The sequence below is a fragment of the Hypanus sabinus genome, chromosome 23, assembly GCF_030144855.1.
Source record: "Hypanus sabinus isolate sHypSab1 chromosome 23, sHypSab1.hap1, whole genome shotgun sequence".
Classification (NCBI taxonomy): Eukaryota; Metazoa; Chordata; class Chondrichthyes; order Myliobatiformes; family Dasyatidae; genus Hypanus; species Hypanus sabinus.
The window spans coordinates 5049549-5072006 of NC_082728.1; the positions used below are offsets into that span (position 1 = coordinate 5049549).

The following is a 22458-nucleotide window of genomic DNA, read 5'->3' on the forward strand; positions in this document are numbered from 1 at the left end:
ATTTTCAGACAACTACCTTTAGCATCAACCCCAGGACCCTGCTGTTCACAGGACTTCTGGGCCTCCATCTCCAGACACAGATGGACGACCAACCCCAGGACTCACTGACAATTATTGCGCAGTACTTTGAGGTGGAATGAGGGGTAGGAGCAGCTGTCCTTGAGCTTGGTGGTATGGGCTTTAAGGCATTGGTAATTTTTTCTCAGTAGAGGAGAGAAGAGAGAATGCCTGGGAAGTTGCAGCTGAAATATCAACTGTTTATTCCCCTCCATAGATGCTGCCTGTTTTTACATTCTCCCGTGATTGTGTGGGTTTCCCCTGGTTGCCCTGTTTCCTCCCAGGTTCCAAACGCACGCTCTCCAATCCAGGCAGCATCCTGGTAAATCTCCTCCCCACCCTCTCTACAGCTTCCACATCCTTCCTATAATGAGACGACCAGAACTGAACGCATTACCGGGGTTTTATAGAGTTGTAACATTACTCACTTGAACTCAATCCATCAACTGACAAAGGCCAACATGCTGTAACCACCCTATCAACTTGCACGGCAACCTGGAGGGATTTACCGACGTGGACCCCAAGACCCTCTGTTCCTCCACACAGCTAAGAATCCTGCTGTACCCTGTACCCTGCTTTCAAGTTTGACCATGCACAGTGAATCACTTCACACTTTCCTACACTGAACTCCATCTGCCACTTCTCTGCCGCTGTTTGTTGGTTGTTCACACAAACTATTCATTTGTACTTGTGACAAATAAAGCTCACCTTTAAAACTTAAGATGGCCATGATTTATTTTTCTTCCTTTGTTCTTGTAATACTTAACCTGCACCAAAGCCCTCCCATCCATGTACTTACCCAAACTTATCTTAAATGTTGCAATCAAACCCACATCCACCACTTCCTCTAACTTCCCCTAACCAATCAAGAACCTATCAATCTCTGCTTTGAATATACCCAATGACTTGGGCTCCTGATGCACCATCAATAACTCTCTGAGACGTAAAGGCGAGATATCGGCTTTTATTGACTGGAAGAAGGAACCAGCAGTGAGTGACCACCATACTACATCCTGGAGACAGAGAGGCCGGGCTCAGGCCTCAATCGCCTTTATACCGGGGTCAGTGGGAGGAGCCACAGGAGCAGTCAGCAGGGGGCCTGTCCAGACAGGTATATGTAGTTCACCACACGGGGTCTGTGGGAGGAGCCACAGGAGCAGTCAGCAGGGGGCCTGTCCAGACAGGTATATGTAGTTCACCACACGGGGTCTGTGGGAGGAGCCACAGGAGCAGTCAGCAGAGAGGTGTGTCCAGACAGGTATATGTAGTTCACCACATTCACCCCCCGTTTGTTTTAAAAGAGAGTCCCCATGGGGTGAAGTTTCTTACAGGTTAAGTCTATCAGGTGGTCGAATCTGTCGCTGTGATCTACATAGCACCGGCTGTGATTGCACAGGTGCCGGTGGTGGTGATTGCACAGGAGCCGGTGGTGGTGATTGCACAGGAGCCGGTGGTGGTGATTGCACAGATGCCGGTGGTGGTGATTGCACAGGAGCCGGTGGTGGTGATTGCACAGGAGCCGGTGGTGGTGATTGCACAGATGCCGGTGGTGGTGATTGCACAGGAGCCGGTGGTGGTGATTGCACAGATGCCGGTGGTGGTGATTGCACAGGAGCCGGTGGTGATTGCACCAGAGATGGAGGTTGAGCTGGTTCTGGCCTAACTGGAGGTGTCAGCCCACTAGGCGTCAGTGATCCCTCACGTGTGTGCGAGGTGCCTGGTATATACGCGTACGAGACGCCTGGTATAGGAGTGTCATGAGGAGTCTGTGTAGGGCTCGGTGTGCGCGGTGTCTCCTCGGGTACAGGGTTCATAGTTACCGTGGAGTGTTCGGGATAGTGGTCTGCTGCTCCTGCAGGCGCCAGGTCGCGGACGGAGACCATGTCATCCCGCCCATTAGGTAAGACCATGTAGACATACTGGGGGTTCGCATGTAGTAGGTGAACCCTCTCGACCAGCGGGGAGTATTTATTGCTCCTCACATGTTTCTGGAGCAGCACTGTCCCTGGGGATGTCAGCAAAGCTGGTAGGGTGGTCCCAGTGGCAGACTTCCTGGGAAAAGAGAATAGGCGCTCATGAGGGGTGGCATTGGTGGACACACATAACAGGGAGCAGATAGAGTGGAGTGCCTCAGGGAGGACCTCCTGCCATCGAGAAACCGGCAACCCTTTTGACTTAAGGGCTAAAAGTGTGGCCTTCCACACTGTGGCATTCTCCCTCTCCGCCTGTCCATTTCCCTGGGGATTATAGCTCACGGTCCAACTAGTAGCAATGCCCCTAGCCAGCAGGTACTGGCGCAGCTCGTCACTCATAAAGGAGGACCCTCTATCACTGTGGATATAGCAGGGATACCCGAACAGAGTGAAGTTTTTATGACGGGCGTGGTAGTGGTGTCGGGGCAGGGGATGGCAAAAGGGAACCGCGAGTACTCGTTGATAATGTTGAGAAAGTAGACATTGCGGTTGGTGGAGGGAAAGGGGCCCTTAAAGTTAACACTCAGTCGCTCAAAGGGGCGGGTGGCCTTGCTAAGTTGCGCGTTTCAGGACGGTAGAAGTGCGGTTTGCACTCAGTGCAGACTTGGCAGTCCCTAGTCATCGTCCGGATGTCCTCCAGGGAGTAAGGCAGGTTCCGGGCTTTCATGAAATGGTAAAATCGGGTGACCCCCGGATGGCAAAGATCTGCATGGAGGGCGTATAGCTGGTCGAGCTGTGCGCTGGCACACGCTCCCCGGGATAGGGCATCGGGGGCTCATTGAGCCTTCCACGCCGGTGCAGGATATCATAGTTGTAGGTGGAGAGTTCTATTCTCCACTGTAAAATCTTATCATTTTTGATTTTGCCCCGCTGTTGGTTGTTGAACATGAATGCAACCGAGTGCTGGTCGGTCAGCAAGGTGAACCTTTTGCCGGTGAGATAGTGCCTCCAGTGCCTAATAGCTTCCACTATGGCCTGGGCTTCTTTCTCCACCGCGGAGTGCCGAATTTCAGAGCCATGAAAAGAATGCTACTGGTCTGCCTGCCTGATTGAGGGTAGCAGCCAGCACGAAATTGGAGGGGTCACTCCCTACTTGGAAGGGAATGGTCTCGTCCACCGCATGCATCGTTGCTTTGGCAACGTCCCCTTTAATGCAGCAGAAGGCAGCGCAGGCCTCGGCAGAGAGGGGAAACGTGGTAGACTTGACCAGGGGGCGGGCCTTGTCTGCGTAATGGGGGACCCATTGGGCATAATAGGAAAAAAAGTCCAGGCACCGTCTGAGGGCTTTGAGAGTGGTGGGAAGAGGGAGTTCTAACAGGGGGCGCATACGGTCGGGATCAGGGCCAATGACCCCGTTCTCCACGACATACCCGAGGATAGCGAGTCGGGTGGTTCCGAACACACACTTGTCCCTATTATAAGTAAGGTTCAGGGCTTCGGCCACTTGGAAAAATCGCTGGAGGTTGGCGTTGTGATCCGAACAGTTGCGACCACAGATGGTGATGTTATCCAGATAGGGAAATGTGGCCTTCAGTTGGCACTGGTCCACCATCCGGTCCATTTCCCTCTGGAAGACAGAGACACCATTTGTGACACCAAATGGGACACGCAGGAAGTGATAGAGCCTGCCGCCCGCCTCGAAGGCGGTGTAGGGGCGGTCCTCTGGGCAGATGGAGAGCTGGTGGTAAGCGGATTTCAGATCTATGGTCGAGTACACCTTGTACTGAGCAATCTGGTTGACCATATCCACGATGCGGGATAGAGGGTACGCGTCAAGCTATGTGAACCTATTGATGGTTTGACTATAGTCCACCACCATCCTATTTTTCTGCCCGGTCCGAACAACGACCACCTGGGCCCTCCAAGGGCTTGTGCGTGGCTCAATGATCCCCTCCCTGAGCAGCCGCTGCACCTCTGACTGAATGAAGGACCTGTCCCCCGCGCTGTACCTCCTGCTTTTAGTTGCCACAGGTTTACAGTCGGGGGTCAGGTTGGCGAACAGCGGTGGGGGAGGGATCTTGAGGGTGGAGAGGCTGCAAGTGGTGTCAGTAGCACAGCTGTCGGCATGGTGCTGGGTGGGATGTGTGGGTCGGTGTGTGTGTGTGGTCAGTAGTGGGGTTTATGGCGAAGTCCCACGAAACTGAGGATTCCTGACAGTGAGTGGTGGGAGGGGCCCGTCATATGCCATAGTCACACTTTCGAGGTGGCTCTGGAAGTCCAGCCCCAATAGCACAGGTGCGCACAGTTGAGGCATGACCAGTAGCGCAAAGTCCCGATATTCTGTGCCCTGCACCACCAATGTCGCTACACAACCCACCCGGATGTCTATGGAATGCGACCCAGAAGCCAAGGTGACCCTCTGGCTTACCGGCCGTGTCACGAGTCCGCAGCGTTGCACCGTGTCCGGGTCAATAAAACTCTCAGTGCTGCCCGTGTCAAACAGGCAGCTAGTCCTGTGCCCCTCCACCAGGATGTCCATCATTGACCTTGCAAGCTGGTGTGGGGCGCTTTGGTCGAGGGTTATGGTGGCCAGAGTTGAACTGCCATCTCGGTGCCCGGTAAGCACCGGTGGGTCGGGGGCGGGGTATGTTGACGCCGACAAAGATGGCCGCCCACATCCGGGCAGGCAAGATGGTGGCCCCCATGCCTCACACGCAGCGCTGCCCGACCCTGCTCGCGGTTTAGACTTACAGACCTCGGCGAAATGGCCCTTCTTCCCGCAGCTGGAGCAGGTCACTTCTTGGGCCTTCATTCTGACTCTGTGTCCTGAGATTCAAGACTTTCCATGAATGGAACATCCTATCCATGTCCACTGTATCATTGCCTTTCAATATCCAGAGGGTTTCAATGAGATTCTCCTTATCTATCTGAACTCCAGTGAGTACAGGCCCACAGCCACCCAGTGTGCCTCCTGCGTTAACCCTTTCATTCCTGCGATCGTTGTTGTGAACCTCCTCTAGCTCTCCTCTCCAGGGCCAGCACATCCTCATAGGTACAAAGTTCCAAATGCAGTCTGACCAACAGCTTGACAGGCCAGGAATCCTGAAAGACCACGGGACTGGCAGTGCCGACTTCAAGGACACCTGCGGAGGGCACCTTCAGCTGGTCAATGTCGACGTGAACGGCTGGGAGGACATAACAGGCAGCCAGGCCTCCTGGAGTCTGGTAGTTTGAAAGGGCACGCGAAGAGCAGAAAGTACCCGCATCAATGAGCTGGCTGCCAAGAGAGCTGGACAGAAGGAGAGGGCCGTTCTAACCAGATTCCCGTCTTCCTTCACCTGCAGCCACTGTGGGAGAGACTGTCATTCCAGAAGTGCACCACCACCAGCCGACTTCTATCGTGTGACACCCACCATTTTTTGAGTCAGAAGGATGCCAACAACAACGATGGTACAGGAGCAGACAGAGGTCTCTCCGTTCTCCTACGCAAATGGTGGACACCCGAAAGCATTTCGAACTGCCAGGAGCTGTGAGCTCAGCTCAGCACATCACAGAGACCAGCCTCCCCTCTGTGAACTCTGTCTACACCTCGCTGCCTCAGTTATGTCCAGGGTGGGTGGGGCTTCCATTAGGTAGCTAGTCCAATCAGAGTTGACCCACCCTGGGCTCATTCTCTTCTCCCCTCTCCCATCGGGCAGAAGGTAGAAACGTCTGAAAGCATGTAACACCAGGCCCAAGGGCAGCTTCTATAAGACTACCGAACAGGCCCCAGCACACAGTTTGTTGTCTTCTATGGCTTTGCTCTTTCATTGATCCTCTTTACAGTCAACGTTCTATAGAGTTGCTGGGTATGCCCACGGGGAAAAGAATCTCAGGGTTGTACGTGGTGACATGTGTGTACATTGAACTTTTTAAACTTTGCTACTTCGTTATGACCTTGCAGCTTACTGTCTGCCTGCACTGCACTTCCTCTAGCTGTAACTCTCTTCTGCATCTGTTGTCACTCTTCATTGTTTTAACTCTTGATCTGCTCTGCATGGACAGTATGCAAGTCAAGATTTTCACCAGGAATAAATCAACTTACCAATTTAATTCTCACCAATGGAGCATGTCAAACAGTTACGGACAGCCTACACCAACTACCTTTCTTTGAAGGACTAATTCTAATCTGAGAATTTAATGAATCACTGCTTCACGCACAGCAGATTGAACCTAACAAGACTGATTTCAGAGTTTTAGCTATTGGCTTAAAAGGACTTGAATGAGATTTGAAGTCTTCTAAGGGCATCAAAGGATATGGGGAGAAAGCAGGAGAACAGGTTTAAAGAAATAATGAATCAGCTTGATGGGCCAAATGTCCTAATTCTGCTTCTATGTCATATGGATCTAATAGACCACTGTAAATAACGTGAACTAGGGGGCAGTTTTCTTCAAAGATTTTTAGGATTCACTTTCTTACTCATATGTACCTGTACGTACAGAGAGGAGGATCGACCTCATGTTGTGTCAAGCAACTCCAAACACACACACTCACACACACACTTACACACACGTACACACTCACACACTTACACACACTGAACATCACTCCAAACACACACACTTACACACACATACACACTCCCACACACTTACACACTCACACACACACTTACACACACTGAACATCGCTCCAAACACACACACTCACACACACACTTACACACTCACACACACACTTACACACACTGAACATCGCTCCAAACACACACACTCACACACACACTTACACACTCACACACACACTTACACACACTGAACATCGCTCCAAACACACACACTCACACACACACGTACACACTCCCACACTTACACACACTGAACATCGCTCCAAACACACACACTCACACACACACTTACACACACGTACACACTCCCACACTTACACACACTGAACATCGCTCCAAACACACACACTCACACACACTTACACACTCACACACACTTACACACACTGAACATCTTAACAGAAAATGTCCTCAGAGGAGATCTGACAATCCTGAGGAATAACAGCAGAACCCCAGGAGGGAATGGGGAAATGGGGAAGGGGGAGAGAGAATTTGCTTTCGTCTGACAACTCCTCCTGATTCCCCAAGGTCTCGAGCTCCTTCCGGCCCTCGGAGAGTCACAGCCGAGAAGCAGGCAGTCTGTGGAGGGTGGGGACTCTGATAACCCTGGGGGGAGTCACACTCTTTAGTCCCCAGCTCTGACTGGCTGCATTCAGCACGGCCGGAGCCTGTGGAGGGATGGGGACACACAACAGCATCAGCAGATCGATCAGCGTAGAACAGAACAGTGCGGCAGAGGGGCAAGCCATTTGGCCCAACAACTCTGTGCTCTCCCAATCCCACCACCTGTACTCACTCCCCCAGTTCCCTGTCCATTCACGTGAAACTTGCATTTCTTATGTCCCAAACTGATTCTTAGTAGAGATTTTAAATTCAGTTGGAATGAGCAGAGGCTTGGGAAGGTGAGGACAATGTATTCATGGTAGTGGGTCCACTTTTGCTTTCGCGATACAGTGTGGAGTAGGCCCTGCTGGCCAGTCGAGCCACACTGCCCCTCAATAACCCTGACCTAATCACAGGACAGTTTACAATGATCAAATAACAGTTGGACTGTGGGAGGAAACCGGAACACCCGGGGGAAACACACACATTACAAGAGAAGGATTTACAGAAGACACTGGGATTGAACTCTGAAGCCCTGAGCAGAATTAACATTGCACCCAGCGCTGCACCACCGTGGAGATCTTTGACCCACAACATGGTCCGTCTCTCTGCCTCCACAACACCACCGTGGAGATCTTTGACCCACAACATGGACCGTCTCTCTGCCTCCACAACACCACCGTGGAGATCTTTGACCCACAACATGGTCCGTCTCTCTGCCTCCACAACACCACCGTGGAGATCTTTGACCCACAACATGGTCCGTCTCTCTGCCTCCACAGATGCAGCTCGACCTGCTGAGTCCCTCCTAAAGGTGGTTTCAACAACAAAACCAGTGACGATGTCAAAGATCGGACGTTGGGAATACTGTGTTCAGTTCTGGGTGCCCCATTATAGGAAGGTTGTGGAAGCTTTAGAGAGCGTGCAGAGGAGATTGATCAGGATGCCGCCCGGATTAAAAAGTTTGTCTTATGAGGAGAGGTTGAGGGAGATGGAGCTTTTCTCTTTGCAGTGAAGGGGGATGACAGGTGACCTGATAGAGGTGTACAAGATGAGAAGAGGCATAGATCGAGTGGATAGTCAGAGGCTTTTCCCCAGGGTGGAAAAGGCTAATAGCAGGGAGCATAATCTTAAGGTGATTGGAGGAAAGCACAGGGGGATGTCAGAGGGAGGTTGTTTAAACAGAGAGTGGTGGGTGTGTGGAACACACTGCCGGGGGTGGTGCTAAAGACAGACACATTAGGGACATTTAAGAAACTCTTAATAACTGTCACCAGCGACAAGGAGACGGCTTACAGGGAGGAGGTGGAAGAGCTCAGGGCCTGGGGCCAAGCTTCCTCAATGTCACCAAGACAAAGGAGATGGTTATCGACTTCAGAAGAACTCCCACCCCCCTTTACACTAACAGCACAGCAGCGGACACTGTGAGCAGCCTCAAACTCCCGGGAGTGCGCATCGCTCGCAGTCTCCCTCAGTCCACACAACCAGGAGAGCTCTACTCTACGAGGAGGCTGAAGGGAGCTGGACTTCGCACATCTACCATCACATCGTTCTGCAGGTGCGCAGTGGAGAGCGTGCTGAGATGCCATGTCACAGCTCGGTACGGAGACCGCACTGCGGCCGACAGGAAGACCCCACAACGGGCCATCAAAGCTGCCCAACCCCTAGCAATTACTTGGACACAAAGAGGTGCTAGACTAGTAACATCACGAGGGATGCACCCACCCTGCTCACGGCCTGCCTGGCCCACCCCGTCAGGGAGGAGGCTACACAGCATCCACGCTGGGACCACCAGACGCTGATCAGCACCTCCACTCACTAACCCACCACCACAGCACCCCCCACTACCAATACTTATTACTTCCTGTCAGCCACACTATGTACAGGAAGCCCTATATCTATCATCACTTTACAGACATATAATCAATACAGGTATATAAGCTATCTTATACATTTATTCTTTATTATTGTGTTTTTTCTCTGCATTGGATCTGGAGCAACAATTATTTCAATTTCCTTTACACTTGTGTACAGAAACTTACATTAAACAACCCTGAATCATTAATCTTGGGTTGTAGAAAAACGGGGGGCTGTGTGGGAGGGATTGGTCGTGGGGTAGGTTAAAGGGTCAGCACAGCATTATGGGCTGAATGGCCTGTACATGATTATATTGTTCTGTGATCTATGCTCTATCCCTTGAGACGGTGGAGAACTTGTTTTCCAGTTCCTGTGTCCAATGGCCATGGCTCAGTACACAGCAGAGAACGGCACTGATCGTTCCAGACAAGTCTGACGTTGGTCAGGACTGCTGAAATGATTTTCCTAGCCAGGGCTGTGCCAAGCAGGCAGAAAGAAGCAAGGCTTCTGCAGGACTGGTGGCGACCTCCTTCATGGTCCATGGACTCAGAAACCATGCAGGAGAGGGAGAGAGAAGGTGTTGGCTGGGGTGTGGTGCTAGTCCTGAGATGTGCTGGCATGTAGCAGCAAAAAAGCCCTGAAGCTCTGCAGTTAATCATTTTTTCATGGTTTTTAGCATAAGAGGCTCACTCATATGACACATCCATCTGTAACCATAAATAACTAAAATTAATCTCCTAAACAGAGAAGGTTCTGCAAGTGCTGTAAATCTTGAGCAACACACACAAATTGCTGGAGGAACTCAGCAGGTCGGGCAGTGTGCATGGAGGTGGAATAAGGAGTAAACATCCTGGATCTTCAGGATCAACCTTCTCCACAGTGGGAATGATCTGATCTGTATGAATAGTATGCAAAACAAGCTTTTCTCTCAACCCTGCTACGTGCCATCAGAATAAACCAAGTCCAATCCAATCTGCATTTCACCGAATGTTTTGATGTACACGTGACTGTAAGTCTAATCGGAAACCTCATCTAAACCTCGTCCCTGTACCTCGCTACATGTGATGATAATCAACTGATTTAACAGTTTGAAAACGCCAACCTCGTCTCCACAGACGCTCTATTTTCCTGCCGAAGTTGCCGGTTCAGTGGCGGCTTGGACGCCAGAACCTCTGAAACCAAAGGGGAAGTAACCACCTTCAAGTCCAAACAGACGAGCTTGCTGCTGACGTTACATCGGAGACCAACGGGCTTGTATTCCGAGTAACTGCTGTTAGCTTACACTCTTTCTGGATTGTTAGAGATGCAGCACAGTGGTGGGGTGGAGGTTTACATCTCTGTCAGAGACGTAGGGCTTGCTTGCAGGTCACCCTGGGGATCTCCTTTTGCACTTCTTATTTAATTTATGGATTTTTTTTCTTATTTTAATTTACAGTTTTTTTTATTATTATGTATTGCACTGTACAGCTGCTGCTGAACATCAAATCCCACGACATACACCTGGTTCCTCTTCTGATTCCGGAACAGCTTCTTCCCCTCTGCCATCCGATTTCTAAATGGACATTGAACACTATCTCACTATTTTTAACTCTTTAATATACATAAATATTTACATGATTGATTTACTTATTTTTTTCTATTACATCATGTATTACATTGTACGGCTGCCACTAAGTCCACAAATTTCACAGTACTTGCTGGTGATAATAAACCTGATTCGGATTCTGAAGCCTGAAGTCCCACACCACCAGCTACGTCCCTTCAACCATTCGGTTCCTGAACCAGCTGGCAAGACCCTGACTACGGTTTGGCAACACTATGAACCCTGAGGCCCTCCATTGACCAAGGTCGACTGTGATGTTGCATCCGAGCTGTTCATGGGATGCACAAACCACGACAGTACGAAATGGAGAGTAAGTTGTCCATGCAGCAGGCTCCCCCCACCCCTCTCCAGTCAGCATCGAACTGACTTACGGACTCCAGCTCCGGATTTTTCCTCGGGGTTTACCCCTTGAAGCCTTCCCCGTGAAGTGGTATAGCCGCAAGGCAGCATTAGTTTGAGTTTGGAGTTTTCCTTCTGCCAGGTGAGCTGCCAACCATGGCTGACGAGCTCCAGTTGCCCAAAGCGACTGGGTTTAAGGCACCAGTAACCAGCCTTTGCCCCTTCTCCTGTCCGCAGATGTGGTTCTGCTGGGGCTCAATAGCAAAGCACTAGTGAGGCCTGTGATCACTTTCAATCCAAATGGCTTTTCGATGGTCTAGATGTGCACTTTCTGGTAAAAGTTATATATATGTTTGATGTTTTTTGTGTGAATGACACCACAATCTGATGCTGTTCCCTGTGATGAAGTTGGTCATTGTGCCCTCAGATGAATTTACATGTACATATGTCAACAAAATATCTTGATTACAAATTCAGTGCTATTGTATAAACAAACCAGTGACTAACACAATTACTACACTACTACTAGACAAACAACATTAAACTAAAATGTTTCCATTTCTGTCAACGATGGCGCTAATCCCCCGCGGAGCCCAACAGTCCCAGAAAGCCTCTGTGGTCACCGTGGACAGCACGTGTTCCCTCTCAACACATTACAGGCCCTTTGGCCCATAATTTTGTGCCAACCATGTAACCTACTCTAGAAACTGCTTAGGATTTCCCTAACGCATAGCCCTCTATTTTTCTAAGCTCCATGTACCTGTCTATAAAAGACCCTATTGTATCCGCCTCTACCACCATCGCTGGCAGTGCATTCCGCACACCAACCTCTGTGTGTGTGAAGAACTTGCCTCTAACATCCCCCTTGTACCTATTTCCAAGCCCCTTAAAACTATGCCCCCTTCGTGCTAGCCATTTCAGCCCTGGGAAAAAGCCTCTGACTATCCACACAATCAATGCCTCTCATCATCTTGTACACCTCTATCAGGTCACCTCTCATCCTCCGTTGCTCCAAGGAGAAAAGGCCAAGTTCACTCAACCTGTTCTCATAAGGCATGCCCCCCAATCCGGGCAATATACTTTTAAATCTCCTGTGCACTCTCTCTATAGTATCCACATCCTTCCTATAGTGAAGTGACCAGAGCTGAACACAGTACTCCATGTGGGGTCTGACTGAGGTCTTATATAACTGTAACATTACCTCACAGTTCTTGAACTCAATCCTACAGTTGATGAATGCCAACACACCATACACCTTCTTAACACTGACAACCTGTGCAGCAGCTTTGAATGTTCTATGGACACAGACCCCAAGATCTCTCTGATCCTCCACACTGCCAAGAGTCTTACCATTATTATTATATTCTGTCTTCAATTATGACCTACCGAAATGAACCACTTCACACTTATCTGGGTTGAACTCCATCTGCCACTTCTCAGCCCAGTTTTGCATCCTATCGATGTCCCACTGTAACCTCTGACAGCTCTCCACACTATCCACAACACGCCCAACCTTTGTGTCATCAGCCAACTTACCAACCCATCCCTCCACGTACTCATCCAGGTCATTGATAAAAATCAGAAAGAGGAGGGGTCCCAGAACAGATCCCTGCCAGACACCACTGGTCATCAACCTCCATGCAGAATGCAAAGCATCCACAACCACCCTTTGCCTTCTGTGGTCAAGCCAATTCTGGATCCACAAAGCAAGGTCTCCTTGGATCCCTTCTTTCTGAATAAGCCTTGCATGGGGAACCTTTATATACCTTTATATGATTATACCTTTATATAATCAAATGCTTTATATACATGTACACTACATCTACTGCTCTACCTTCATCAATGTGTTTGTTACATCCTCAAATAATTCAGTCAGGCTCATAAGGCATGTACTGCCCTTGACAAAGCCAAGCTGACTATCGTAAATCATATTATGTCTTGCCAAATGCTCATTAATACTGCTTCTCAGGATCTTCTCCAACAACTTGCCCACCAATGAAGATACACTCACTGGTCTATAATTTCCTGGGTTATCTCTACTCCCTTTCTTGAACGAGGGAACAACTTTTGCAACTTTCCAATCCTCTGGTACTTCTCCCGTCTTTATTGATGATGCAAAAATCATCGCCAGGGTCTCAGCAACCTCCTCCCTCGCTTCCCACAGTAGCCTGGGGTATGTCTTATCCAGTCCCAGTGATTTATCTAACTTAATATCTTTCAAAAGCTCCGGCACATCCTCTTTCTTAATGTCTATGCACTCAAGGTTTTCAGTCTGCTGTAAGTCATCCCCACAATTGCCAAGGCCCTTTTCACTGGTGAATACTGAGGTAAAGTATTAATTAAGTATCTCTGCTACCTCCTCTGGCTCCATGCACATGCTCTCTCCTGATCGGTCCTATTCTTACACGGCTTATCCTCTTGGTCCTCACATACTTGTAGAATGCTTTGGGGTTAATCTTGCTCACCAAGGTCTTCTCATGGCCCTTTCTAGCTCTCCTAACTTCATTCTTGAACCCATTCCAGGTACCCTTGTAATTTTCTAGAGCTCTAACAGTACCTAGTTTCTTGAGCCTTTCATAAGCTTTTCTTTTCTTCTTCACTGGATTTTCCACATCCTTTGTACACCATGGTTCTTTTACCCTACTGTCCTTTCCCTGACTCAAGGGAACATACCCATGCAGAACACCATGCAAATATTCCCCGAACACTTGCCACATTTCTGCTGTGCATTTCCCTGAGAACATTTGCTCCCAATTTATGTTCCCCAGTTCCTGCCTAATAGTATCATATTTCCCCCTAGCCCAATTAAATGTTTTCCCAAATTGACTGCACCTATCCCTCTCCGGCGCTACAGTAAAGGAGTTGTGATCACTATCTTCAAAATGCTCTCCCTGGAGAGACCTGACACCTGACCAGGTTCATTTCCCAATACCAGATCAAGTACAGCCTCTCCTCTTGTAGACTTATTTACATATTGTGTCAAGAAACCTTCCTGAACACACCGAACAAACTCCAGCCCATCCAAACCCCTGGCCCTAAGCAGATGCCAATCGATATTAGGAAAGTTAAAATCACCCATCACAACAACCCTATAGTTATTGCACCCTTCCAGAATCTGCCTCTGTATCTGCTCCTCCATATGGGGGGGGGGGGGATCTATAAAAAACATCCAGTTGAGTTATTGCCCCCTTCCTGTTCCCAACTGCCATCCACACTGACTCAGTAGACAATAACTGCCTGACTTAATCCTTTTCTGCAGCCGTGACACTATCCCTGATTAGCAATGTCATGCTTCCACCTCTTTCGCCTCCCTCCCTGTCTTTTTTGAAACATCTAAAGCCCAGCAAATTCAGCAGCCATTCCTACCCGAGACATCCAAGTCTCTGCAATGGCCACAACGTCATTGTTCCATGTATTGATCCATACTCTAAGTCCATTTGCCTTGCTTATGATACTCCTTGCATTAAAAGACACATCTCAAACCATTTGTATGAGTGCTTCTTTGTTCTATCATCTGCCTATCCTTCCTCACAAACCCCCTACAAGCTGTCGCTACTTGTGCCCCAACTGCCCCATCCTCGGCCTTTTCACCGGTTCCCACCCCCCTGCAAATCTAATTTAAACCCTCCCCAATAACAATAGCAAACATCCCTCCCAGGATATTGGTTCCCCTCCAGTTCAGGTGCAACCCGTCCCATTTGTACAGGTCACCAATTCCCCAGAAAAGGTTCAAATGATCCAAGAATCTGAAACCCTGCCCCCTGCACCGTCTCCTCAGTCACTCATTCCTCTGCACTATCTTCCTGTTCTGACTCACTAGCTCGTGGCACCGGGAGTAATCTGGAGATTACCGTCTTGGAGGTTCTGCTCTTCTGCCTCCTTCCTAACTTCCTCAATTTACTGCGCAGGACCTCTACCCCTCTCCTGCCTTTGTCATTGGAACCGAAATGTACCATAACGTCTGGCTGCTCACCCGCCCCTTCAAGAATATTCTGTAACTGCTCAGAGACAACCTGGCATCCCTTTCGCCATCACAGAATCTCCCATCTGTCCCCCTGTCAAGTCCCCTATGACTATTGCTCCCCCTGACTTCGCCCTACCCTCTGAGGCTCAGAGCTGACCTCAGTGCTATTGGTCTGGCTGCTGCTGCCTTGCCCCCCCCCCCCAGCAGTATCCAAAGGGGTATATCTGTTGCTGAGGGGAGTGGCCACAGGGGGACCCTGCACTGACTTCCTTCTCCCTTTACCTCTCTCGGTGTTCACCCATCTACTCCCTGAATTCTGAACCCTGGGTGTAACCACCAGCTCAAAAGTTGTATCTATCAATCGCTCTGCCTCCCAGATGATCCTCAGTTCATTCAACTCCAGTTCCAGCTCCCTAATGCGGTCTTTCATGAGCTGGAGTTGGCTGCACTTCCCGCATCAGGTTCCATGAATCCCCACATCCAACAGGAGGAGCATTCCACTGCCACATTGGCCATCCTGCCTGCGCTGTACAACGAGCAAGACCACACCAGCAATAATGAAAGGAAAAACCTGTCCTTACCTGTCTCTCTGGCCTCAGCCTCTTCTCATCGAAGCCTCCTTTGAGCCAAAGCCTGACACTCCTACTCTCACCACTGGCCTGTTCCCAACAATGGCTGCCCCGCTTGCCCCTTCTGTACTTTTACTTAATTTGCAGAGCTCTGCTCCCGAAGCTGATTGGAACATCCAAACACCTGCGAAGTTCTCCCTTTGTACCAGTTTCGCCAACCGGCGGGTAACCTCTTTAAAGAGCTGATCGGACCTCATGTGGATGTTTGGCTGTGTACATGTGGCTGGCTGGCGGTGTACGTCTGGACGTTTGGCTGTGTACGTGTGGACGTTTGGCTGTATACGTGTGGACGTTTGGCTGTGTACGTGTGGACGTTGGGCTGTGTACGTGTGGACGTTTGGCTGTATACGTGTGGACGTTTGGCTGTGTACGTGTAGACGTTTGGCGGTGTACGTGTGGACTTTTGGCTGTGTACGTGTGAACGTTTGGCTGTGTACGTGTGGACGTTTGGCGGTGTACGTGTGGACGTTTGGCGGTGTACGTGTGGACGTTTGGCTGTGTACGTGTGGACGTTTGGCTGTGTACGTGTGGACGTTTGGCTGTGTACGTGTGGACGTTTGGCTGTGTACGTGTGGACGTTGGGCTGTGTACGTGTGGACGTTTGGCTGTGTACGTGTGGACGTTTGGCGGTGTACGTGTGGACGTTTGGCTGTGTACGTGTGGACGTCTGGCTGTGTACGTGTGGACGTTTGGCGGTGTACGTGTGGACGTTTGGCGGTGTACGTGTGGACGTTTGGCTGTGTACGTGTGGACGTCTGGCTGTGTACGTGTGGACGTTTGGCTGTGTACGTGTGGACGTTTGGCGGTGTACGTGTGGACGTTTGGCGGTGTACGTGTGGACGTTTGGCTGTGTACGTGTGGACGTTTGGTGGTGTACGTGTGGATGTTTGGCGGTGTACGTGTGAACATTTGGCTGTGTACGTGTGGACGTCTGGCTGTGTACGTGTGGACGTTTGGCTGTGTACGTCTGGACGTTTGGCGGTGTACGTGTGGACGTTTGGCGGTGTACGTGTGGACGTTTGGCTGTGTACGTGTGGACGTTTGGTGGTGTACGTGTTCACGTTTGGCGGTGTACATGTGGACGTTTGGCTGTGTACGTGTGGACGTCTGGCGGTGTACGTGGACGTTTGGCTGTGTACATTTGGACGGCTAAATAACAATAAACTTCAACTTGGTACATCTAGTCTATCCCAGCTCACCAATTCCAAACCTTATTTTATTTCGCTCTCACTTGCCCAACATCTTTGCATCTGGGCAACCACAAAAGGCAGCAACTCCCTGCTGGTGGCCCATTTCGATTCCACTTCCCGTTCTCATTCTGACATGTCTGTCCTCGGTCTCTTCTGCTGCCTATTGAGGCCACACTCAGGTTGGAGGAGCAACACCTCATATTCCGTCCGAGTTGCCTCCAACCTGATGGTACAACCATTGATCAACCAACTTCTGATCATTTCTTCCCCCCTCCCCTTCCCTCTTCTTTCAATTCCCCGTTTTCTTCTCACCCCTTCTCCACTCCTCACCTGCCTATCACCTCCCTTTGATCTCCCTCCGCCTCCCACGGTCCACTCTCCTCTATTCCTCACCCCTTCTCCACTCCTCACCTGCCTATCACCTCCCTTTGATCTCCCTCCGCCTCCCACGGTCCACTCTCCTCTATTCCTCACCCCTTCTCCACTCCTCACCTGCCTATCACCTCCCTTTGATCTCCCTCCGCCTCCCACGGTCCACTCTCCTCTATTCCTCACCCCTTCTCCACTCCTCACCTGCCTATCACCTCCCTTTGATCTCCCTCCGCCTCCCACGGTCCACTCTCCTCTATTCCTCACCCCTTCTCCACTCCTCACCTGCCTATCACCTCCCTTTGATCTTCCTCCGCCTCCCACGGTCCACTCTCCTCTATTCCTCACCCCTTCTCCACTCCTCACCTGCCTATCACCTCCCTTTGATCTCCCTCCTCCTCCCACGGTCCACTCTCCTCTATTCCTCAACCCTACTCCACTCCTCACCTGCCTATCACCTCCCTTTGATCTCCCTCCTCCCACAGTCCACTCTCCTCTATTCCTCAACCCTACTCCACCCCTCACCTGCCTATCACCTCCCTTTGATCTCCCTCCGCCTCCCACAGTCCACTCTCCTCTATTCCTCACCCCTTCTCCACTCCTCACCTGCCTATCACCTCCCTTTGATCTCCCTCCTCCTCCCACGGTCCACTCTCCTTTATTCCTCAACCCTATTCCACTCCTCACCTGCCTATCACCTCCCTTTGATCTCCCTCCTCCTCCCACGGTCCACTCTCCTCTATTCCTCACCCCTTCTCCACTCCTCACCTGCCTATCACCTCCCTTTGATCTCCCTCCTCCTCCCACGGTCCACTCTCCTCTATTCCTCAACCCTACTCCACTCCTCACCTGCCTATCACCTCCCTTTGATCTCCCTCCTCCTCCCACGGTCCACTCTCCTCTATTCCTCACCCCTTCGGATTTCCCACCTCCCTCCCCCCTGCAAGTTCTGAAATTAGCCGACAACTGCGCCGCTGTCGATCGGGGGTCAGACGCGAAGCCGCCGGAGGGAGTCGGCGGGCCGGGCAGCATCTGGGGAGAGGGAATCGTTCCATCCGGAGTGAGGGAGCGGGGCAGGAGGAGCCGGGAGGGCGCACATGGGGACCAATGTGAGCGGCGGCGAAAGGCAGAAGTTTACGGCGGAGCGATTGGCCAAAAGTGGGTCAACTCCGCCTCACTCACATGACTTGGATTTTCTGCAGGAGAGAGAAGCGTCAATGTGTTCGCTCGCTGGCACAGCCGATTAGTGCGGGAGCGAGAGGCGGAACATCGGAGCCCAGGTCCTCGGCGAGAGGGGCTTGTGGGGGGAGCCGATGGGCGAGGACTGAAGGGGTCTCCAGCCCGAGTGCAGAGCCGCTGCTGCCCGTCCCCCGCACACCGAGCCCCCGGAGATGTCCCGCCCGGTCCCGGTCGCCCTCAACTCCCGGTTCGTGCCGGCGACGCACGGGGTCCTCAAGTCGCTGCTGGAGAACCCGGTCAAGCTGCCGCCGCGGCAGGACGACGGTGAGGGGGAGGGAGATTGAGTGGGTAGGACTGGAGGTTGAGGGAGGGGGTTTGTGTGGGTGGGAGGGTGGAGGGGAGGAGGGAGGGAGAGTGGTTGGTGGGGGGTAGGGAGGGTGTGAGTTAGTGGAGGGAGGGAGAGAAAGGTGGAAAAGGAAGGGGAGGGGCAATACAGGGGGAGGGGTAGAAGACAGTGAAAGGGTTGCTGAGGGGGGGAGGAGGAAGGGGAATGGAGGGGGTACTGTGGTGGAGGAAGGACAGGCGGTGGGGTCCAGAGGGAGGGGTAGGGGAGACAGGGAACTATGGGGAGGGTAGTCAGATGCTGGAGGAGTGGGTGAGGTGCCGAGGGTGGGATGTGGTGCGGGGAGAGACAGGGATTAGGGGAGGAGTGGGGAAGGAGTAGGGAGGTGTGTGGTGTCAGGATTACTGGCACAAGGGATCTCGGAGTCAGACATGACCCCAGGGGTAGAAACTGACCTATTGTGGGGGGGGGAGAGAAGAAGCATTGTATAATGTTGTGGAGGGAAGGCACCCTCACGTGGGACTGCTTGCCCTGTAGGGTGCCGGAAGCCAGGTTGTTTTGTTGTTGTTACTCTGACAAACACTGTGGACGCGCGATATTGGCGCCAGAATGGTGACACTTGCGGCACGTGGCGAGGCGGTGTTGGGTGTTCGTGCAAACGGGGCATTTCACTACATGTGGCATAAACAAATCAGGGATATTGTGTGATACCAGTGCAAGACTTTAATCTAAAACCGTGGAAACCAAGTGCACTACCATCTCGGCTTAACCTGTGGAATGAGTGAAGGATTGTAACCAGCGTCATAGTGTGATTCAAATTCTGGCAATGGTCCAAATGCAGGAAAACGTAGTGAGGTCCCACGGCAACTCCGCCTCCCTAAAACACTTTTCAGCACTCCGACTGCATTCTCCCTGTATTTACGTCACCATACAATGCCTGACTGGTTCTCTGTGATGTGTTGTACTCGTATGGCGGGCAGCACGGTAGCGTAGTGGTTAGCTCAATCGGTTTACGGTGCTGACAATAACCGATTGGGCCTCGATCCCTGCTGCTGTCTGTGAGCCAGTCGTATTTTCCCCCAGGAGCTCCAGTTTCCTCCCACATTCCGACCGCGTACAGCTTGGGGTTAGTGAGCTGTGGGCACACCATGTTGGTGCCAGAAACATGGTGACACTTGAGGCTGCCCCACCCCTGCACAATCCTCAGACTGTGTCGGTCGCTGACACAGGGACGCTTATCTGTGTGTTTTGATGTACATGTGACAACCTTACAGTTGTTATAGCTAGGGGGGGGGGGAGGGCTTGCTCCCATTCCCTATTAAATGCTTTATGTCACATGTCGTAAGGTCCTTCTTTGGTTGGGATGTTGGGCCCCAGCTGTCTGTGATACACAAGCCAGGGCTATACAATATGGAGAGCAGGCTGTAGCCCATGAATCGGCTCCCCCCTCCACACAGCTGACAAATCCAAGGGAACAGTAGAGACCGATACAGTTTGGCACCAGTGGCGGTACTGTGGGAGTTGCCAGTCAGTGTTGAACTCAATGTAGGACTAACCGCCTTAAAGATTAATAACTGTTCACTCCCGAAGCCTTCCCCATGAGTGAGTAGAACCGCAAGCCAGCGGAGGTTTGAGATCCTTCTCCCAACTGAGCTGCCAACCACAGCGGCTGAACCCCATCTGCCCAAAGCAACTGATTCTAACCCACCATTGCCCCTTCTCCTGTCAGCAGAAATGGTTCTGATGGGCTCAGTAGCCACACGTGAAGGCCAGGAGCTGGGCTTGGTCCTCACACGCCATTGCGAGTGTTTAGTAGGAGGTGATAGCTCCCCGGCTGTAACAACCTTCAGGAAGCTCAGTGACCAACTCCTGAGCAACTGTCACCAAAAGCAGGAGGAACTCAGCAGGTCAGGCGGCATCTAATGGAGAGGAATGAGCAGATGATATTTCAGGCCGAGACCCTTCGTCAGGACCAGAAAGGAAGAGGACAGAAGCCCAAATAGGAAGTTTCTGACCCCTTCCTTTGCAGTCCTGGTATGAGACTGTTGATATGGTGTTCTTGTGGTACGCTGATACTGTGTAACCCTAGTGCACGATGGTTCTTGAATATTTGGTTGGAGGACTTTGTCACCATTGCTTTGTTATTCTTTTATGGGGATAATTATCCTCAAGTCTAAGCAGTAACATAGTGATTAGTGTACCCTTTTACAGTGCCTGCGAGCACCAATCGGGGTTCAATTCCTGCTGCTGCCTGTCAGGAGTTTGCATGTTCACCCTGAGCTTCCTCCAGGTGCCCCGATTACCTCCCACGTTCCTAAGGCGTATGGTTCAGGTTGGTTGTGGGCATGCGATTTTGGCACCGGAAGTGTGGCCACACGTGTGGGCTGCCCCCAGCACAATGCTTGCTGATTTGATTGGACACAAATGATGCGTTTCACTGTGTGTTTCAATGTGCATGTGACAAATGAAGCTCGTCTTTAAGCTTTGATGATGCTGTGTGATTGTGTTCCTGACACGAGGAGGGAGTTCTGCAGAAATGCGTCGAAACGTTGCCTGGGCCAGGGGTGGGGGGGGGGGCTTCAACGACGGGCTCAGCTTGTTTCCAGATTTAATTGTCACCCGTACAGTGAGAGACCCAGTGAAATGTGATGTTTGTGTCAGTGACCATCACGGTCCGAGGATGTGCTGGGGGCAGCCCACAGGCTTTGCCGTGCTTTTTGTGCGCAACACAGCTCACTGACGTCTTTGGAACGTGACAGGAAACCGGAACACCTGGACTAAATCCCTGCCGTCACAGGGAGAGCATACAAACTCCTTGTGTTCTGGTTGAGAACGTTACTTTCCCTGGAGCAAAGGAGATTGAAGGCAGACTTGACAGAAGTATATAAGATTATAGGAGGCACAGGTAGCCAAAGTCTTTCTGCATGATGATCGTATCAGGTGGGCGTAGGTGTAAGGGAAAGGAAGGAGTCTGAACGGGGATCTGAGAGGTGTGTGTGTTTTTTTTAACACGGGGAGGTTGATATCAGGAACTGACTGCCTGAGTAGGTGCTGGATCAGATACAGTCAGTATGTTTAACAGACCATGAATAGGTGAGATATTCAGTTCATAATAAATCCATTATCGAAGTACGAGTGTGTATATCACCATATACTACCTTCGAGGCCTCCGTCGGTCAGGGTTGACCGTGGATATTGCGTCCTATCTGTCTAGATACACAATCTTGGTCAGTTCAATATCAGGAGCAGGCTCCCCCTCTCCACGCATCTGATGAACCCAAAGGAATGGCAAAGACTGAGACAGTTTGGCACTGGCAGTGTCGTGGGAGATGCCAGTCAGCGTTGAGCTCAACATAGGTCTGCCTTAGGGACTCCAGCTCTGGATTTTTCCCTCTGAGTTCACTCCTGAAGCCTTCCCCATGAGTGGGTACAGAGTTTCCATCTCCTAGATGAGCTGCCAATCACGGCTGATGAGCCCCTTCTGCCCGAAGCGACTGTTTTTAAAGTGCCAGTAACCCACCTTTTCCCCTTCTCCTGTCAGTAGAAATGGTTCTGCTGGGCTCAGTAGCCATATGTGAAGGCCAGGAGCTGGGTTTGGCTGTCGGAGCCCATTTGAGAAGCATTGGGAACACTCAATAGATAGTGGGAGCTTGTCCCCATTACCACCCCCGGCTATAACAACCTTAAGGAACTATCTACAACCTTGAACTTTGTTTTCTTGCAGGCATCTACAGGAAAATAAAGAAATAGAGCAGAATTTCAGAGGAACTATAAATAGCAAAGAATGACCAGCTGGAAATGTGCG

At 51.0% G+C, this 22458-nt stretch overlaps 2 protein-coding genes across 3 annotated transcripts in view; one reads left to right on the forward strand and one right to left on the reverse strand.

The window, feature by feature from the left end:
• Window positions 1-921: 921 nt before the first annotated feature.
• On the reverse strand, window positions 922-10309 carry LOC132379895 (uncharacterized). Its single transcript, XM_059948202.1, has 2 exons — window positions 10140-10309; window positions 922-2109 (listed from the first exon to the last, which is right to left on the reverse strand). The coding sequence occupies exon 2, from the start codon at window positions 1965-1967 to the stop codon at window positions 1383-1385; it is 585 nt and encodes a 194-aa protein (XP_059804185.1). The 5' UTR covers window positions 1968-2109; window positions 10140-10309; the 3' UTR covers window positions 922-1382.
• An 8007-nt stretch (window positions 10310-18316) lies between these two features.
• hlfa (HLF transcription factor, PAR bZIP family member a) overlaps window positions 18317-22458 on the forward strand; it is a 58337-nt gene continuing 54195 nt past the window's right edge. For both annotated transcript variants that reach the window (XM_059948200.1, XM_059948201.1), the window contains exon 1: window positions 18317-18634. In XM_059948200.1, coding sequence (XP_059804183.1) covers window positions 18523-18634 — 112 coding nt within the window. In that variant the 5' untranslated portion in view covers window positions 18317-18522. The remainder of the gene's footprint in view (window positions 18635-22458) is intronic.

Bases quoted from the DNA above. Each gene is read 5' to 3' on its own strand.
- LOC132379895 (XM_059948202.1), bottom strand. From the start codon at position 1,967: ATGGTCTTACCTAATGGGCGGGATGACATGGTCTCCGTCCGCGACCTG.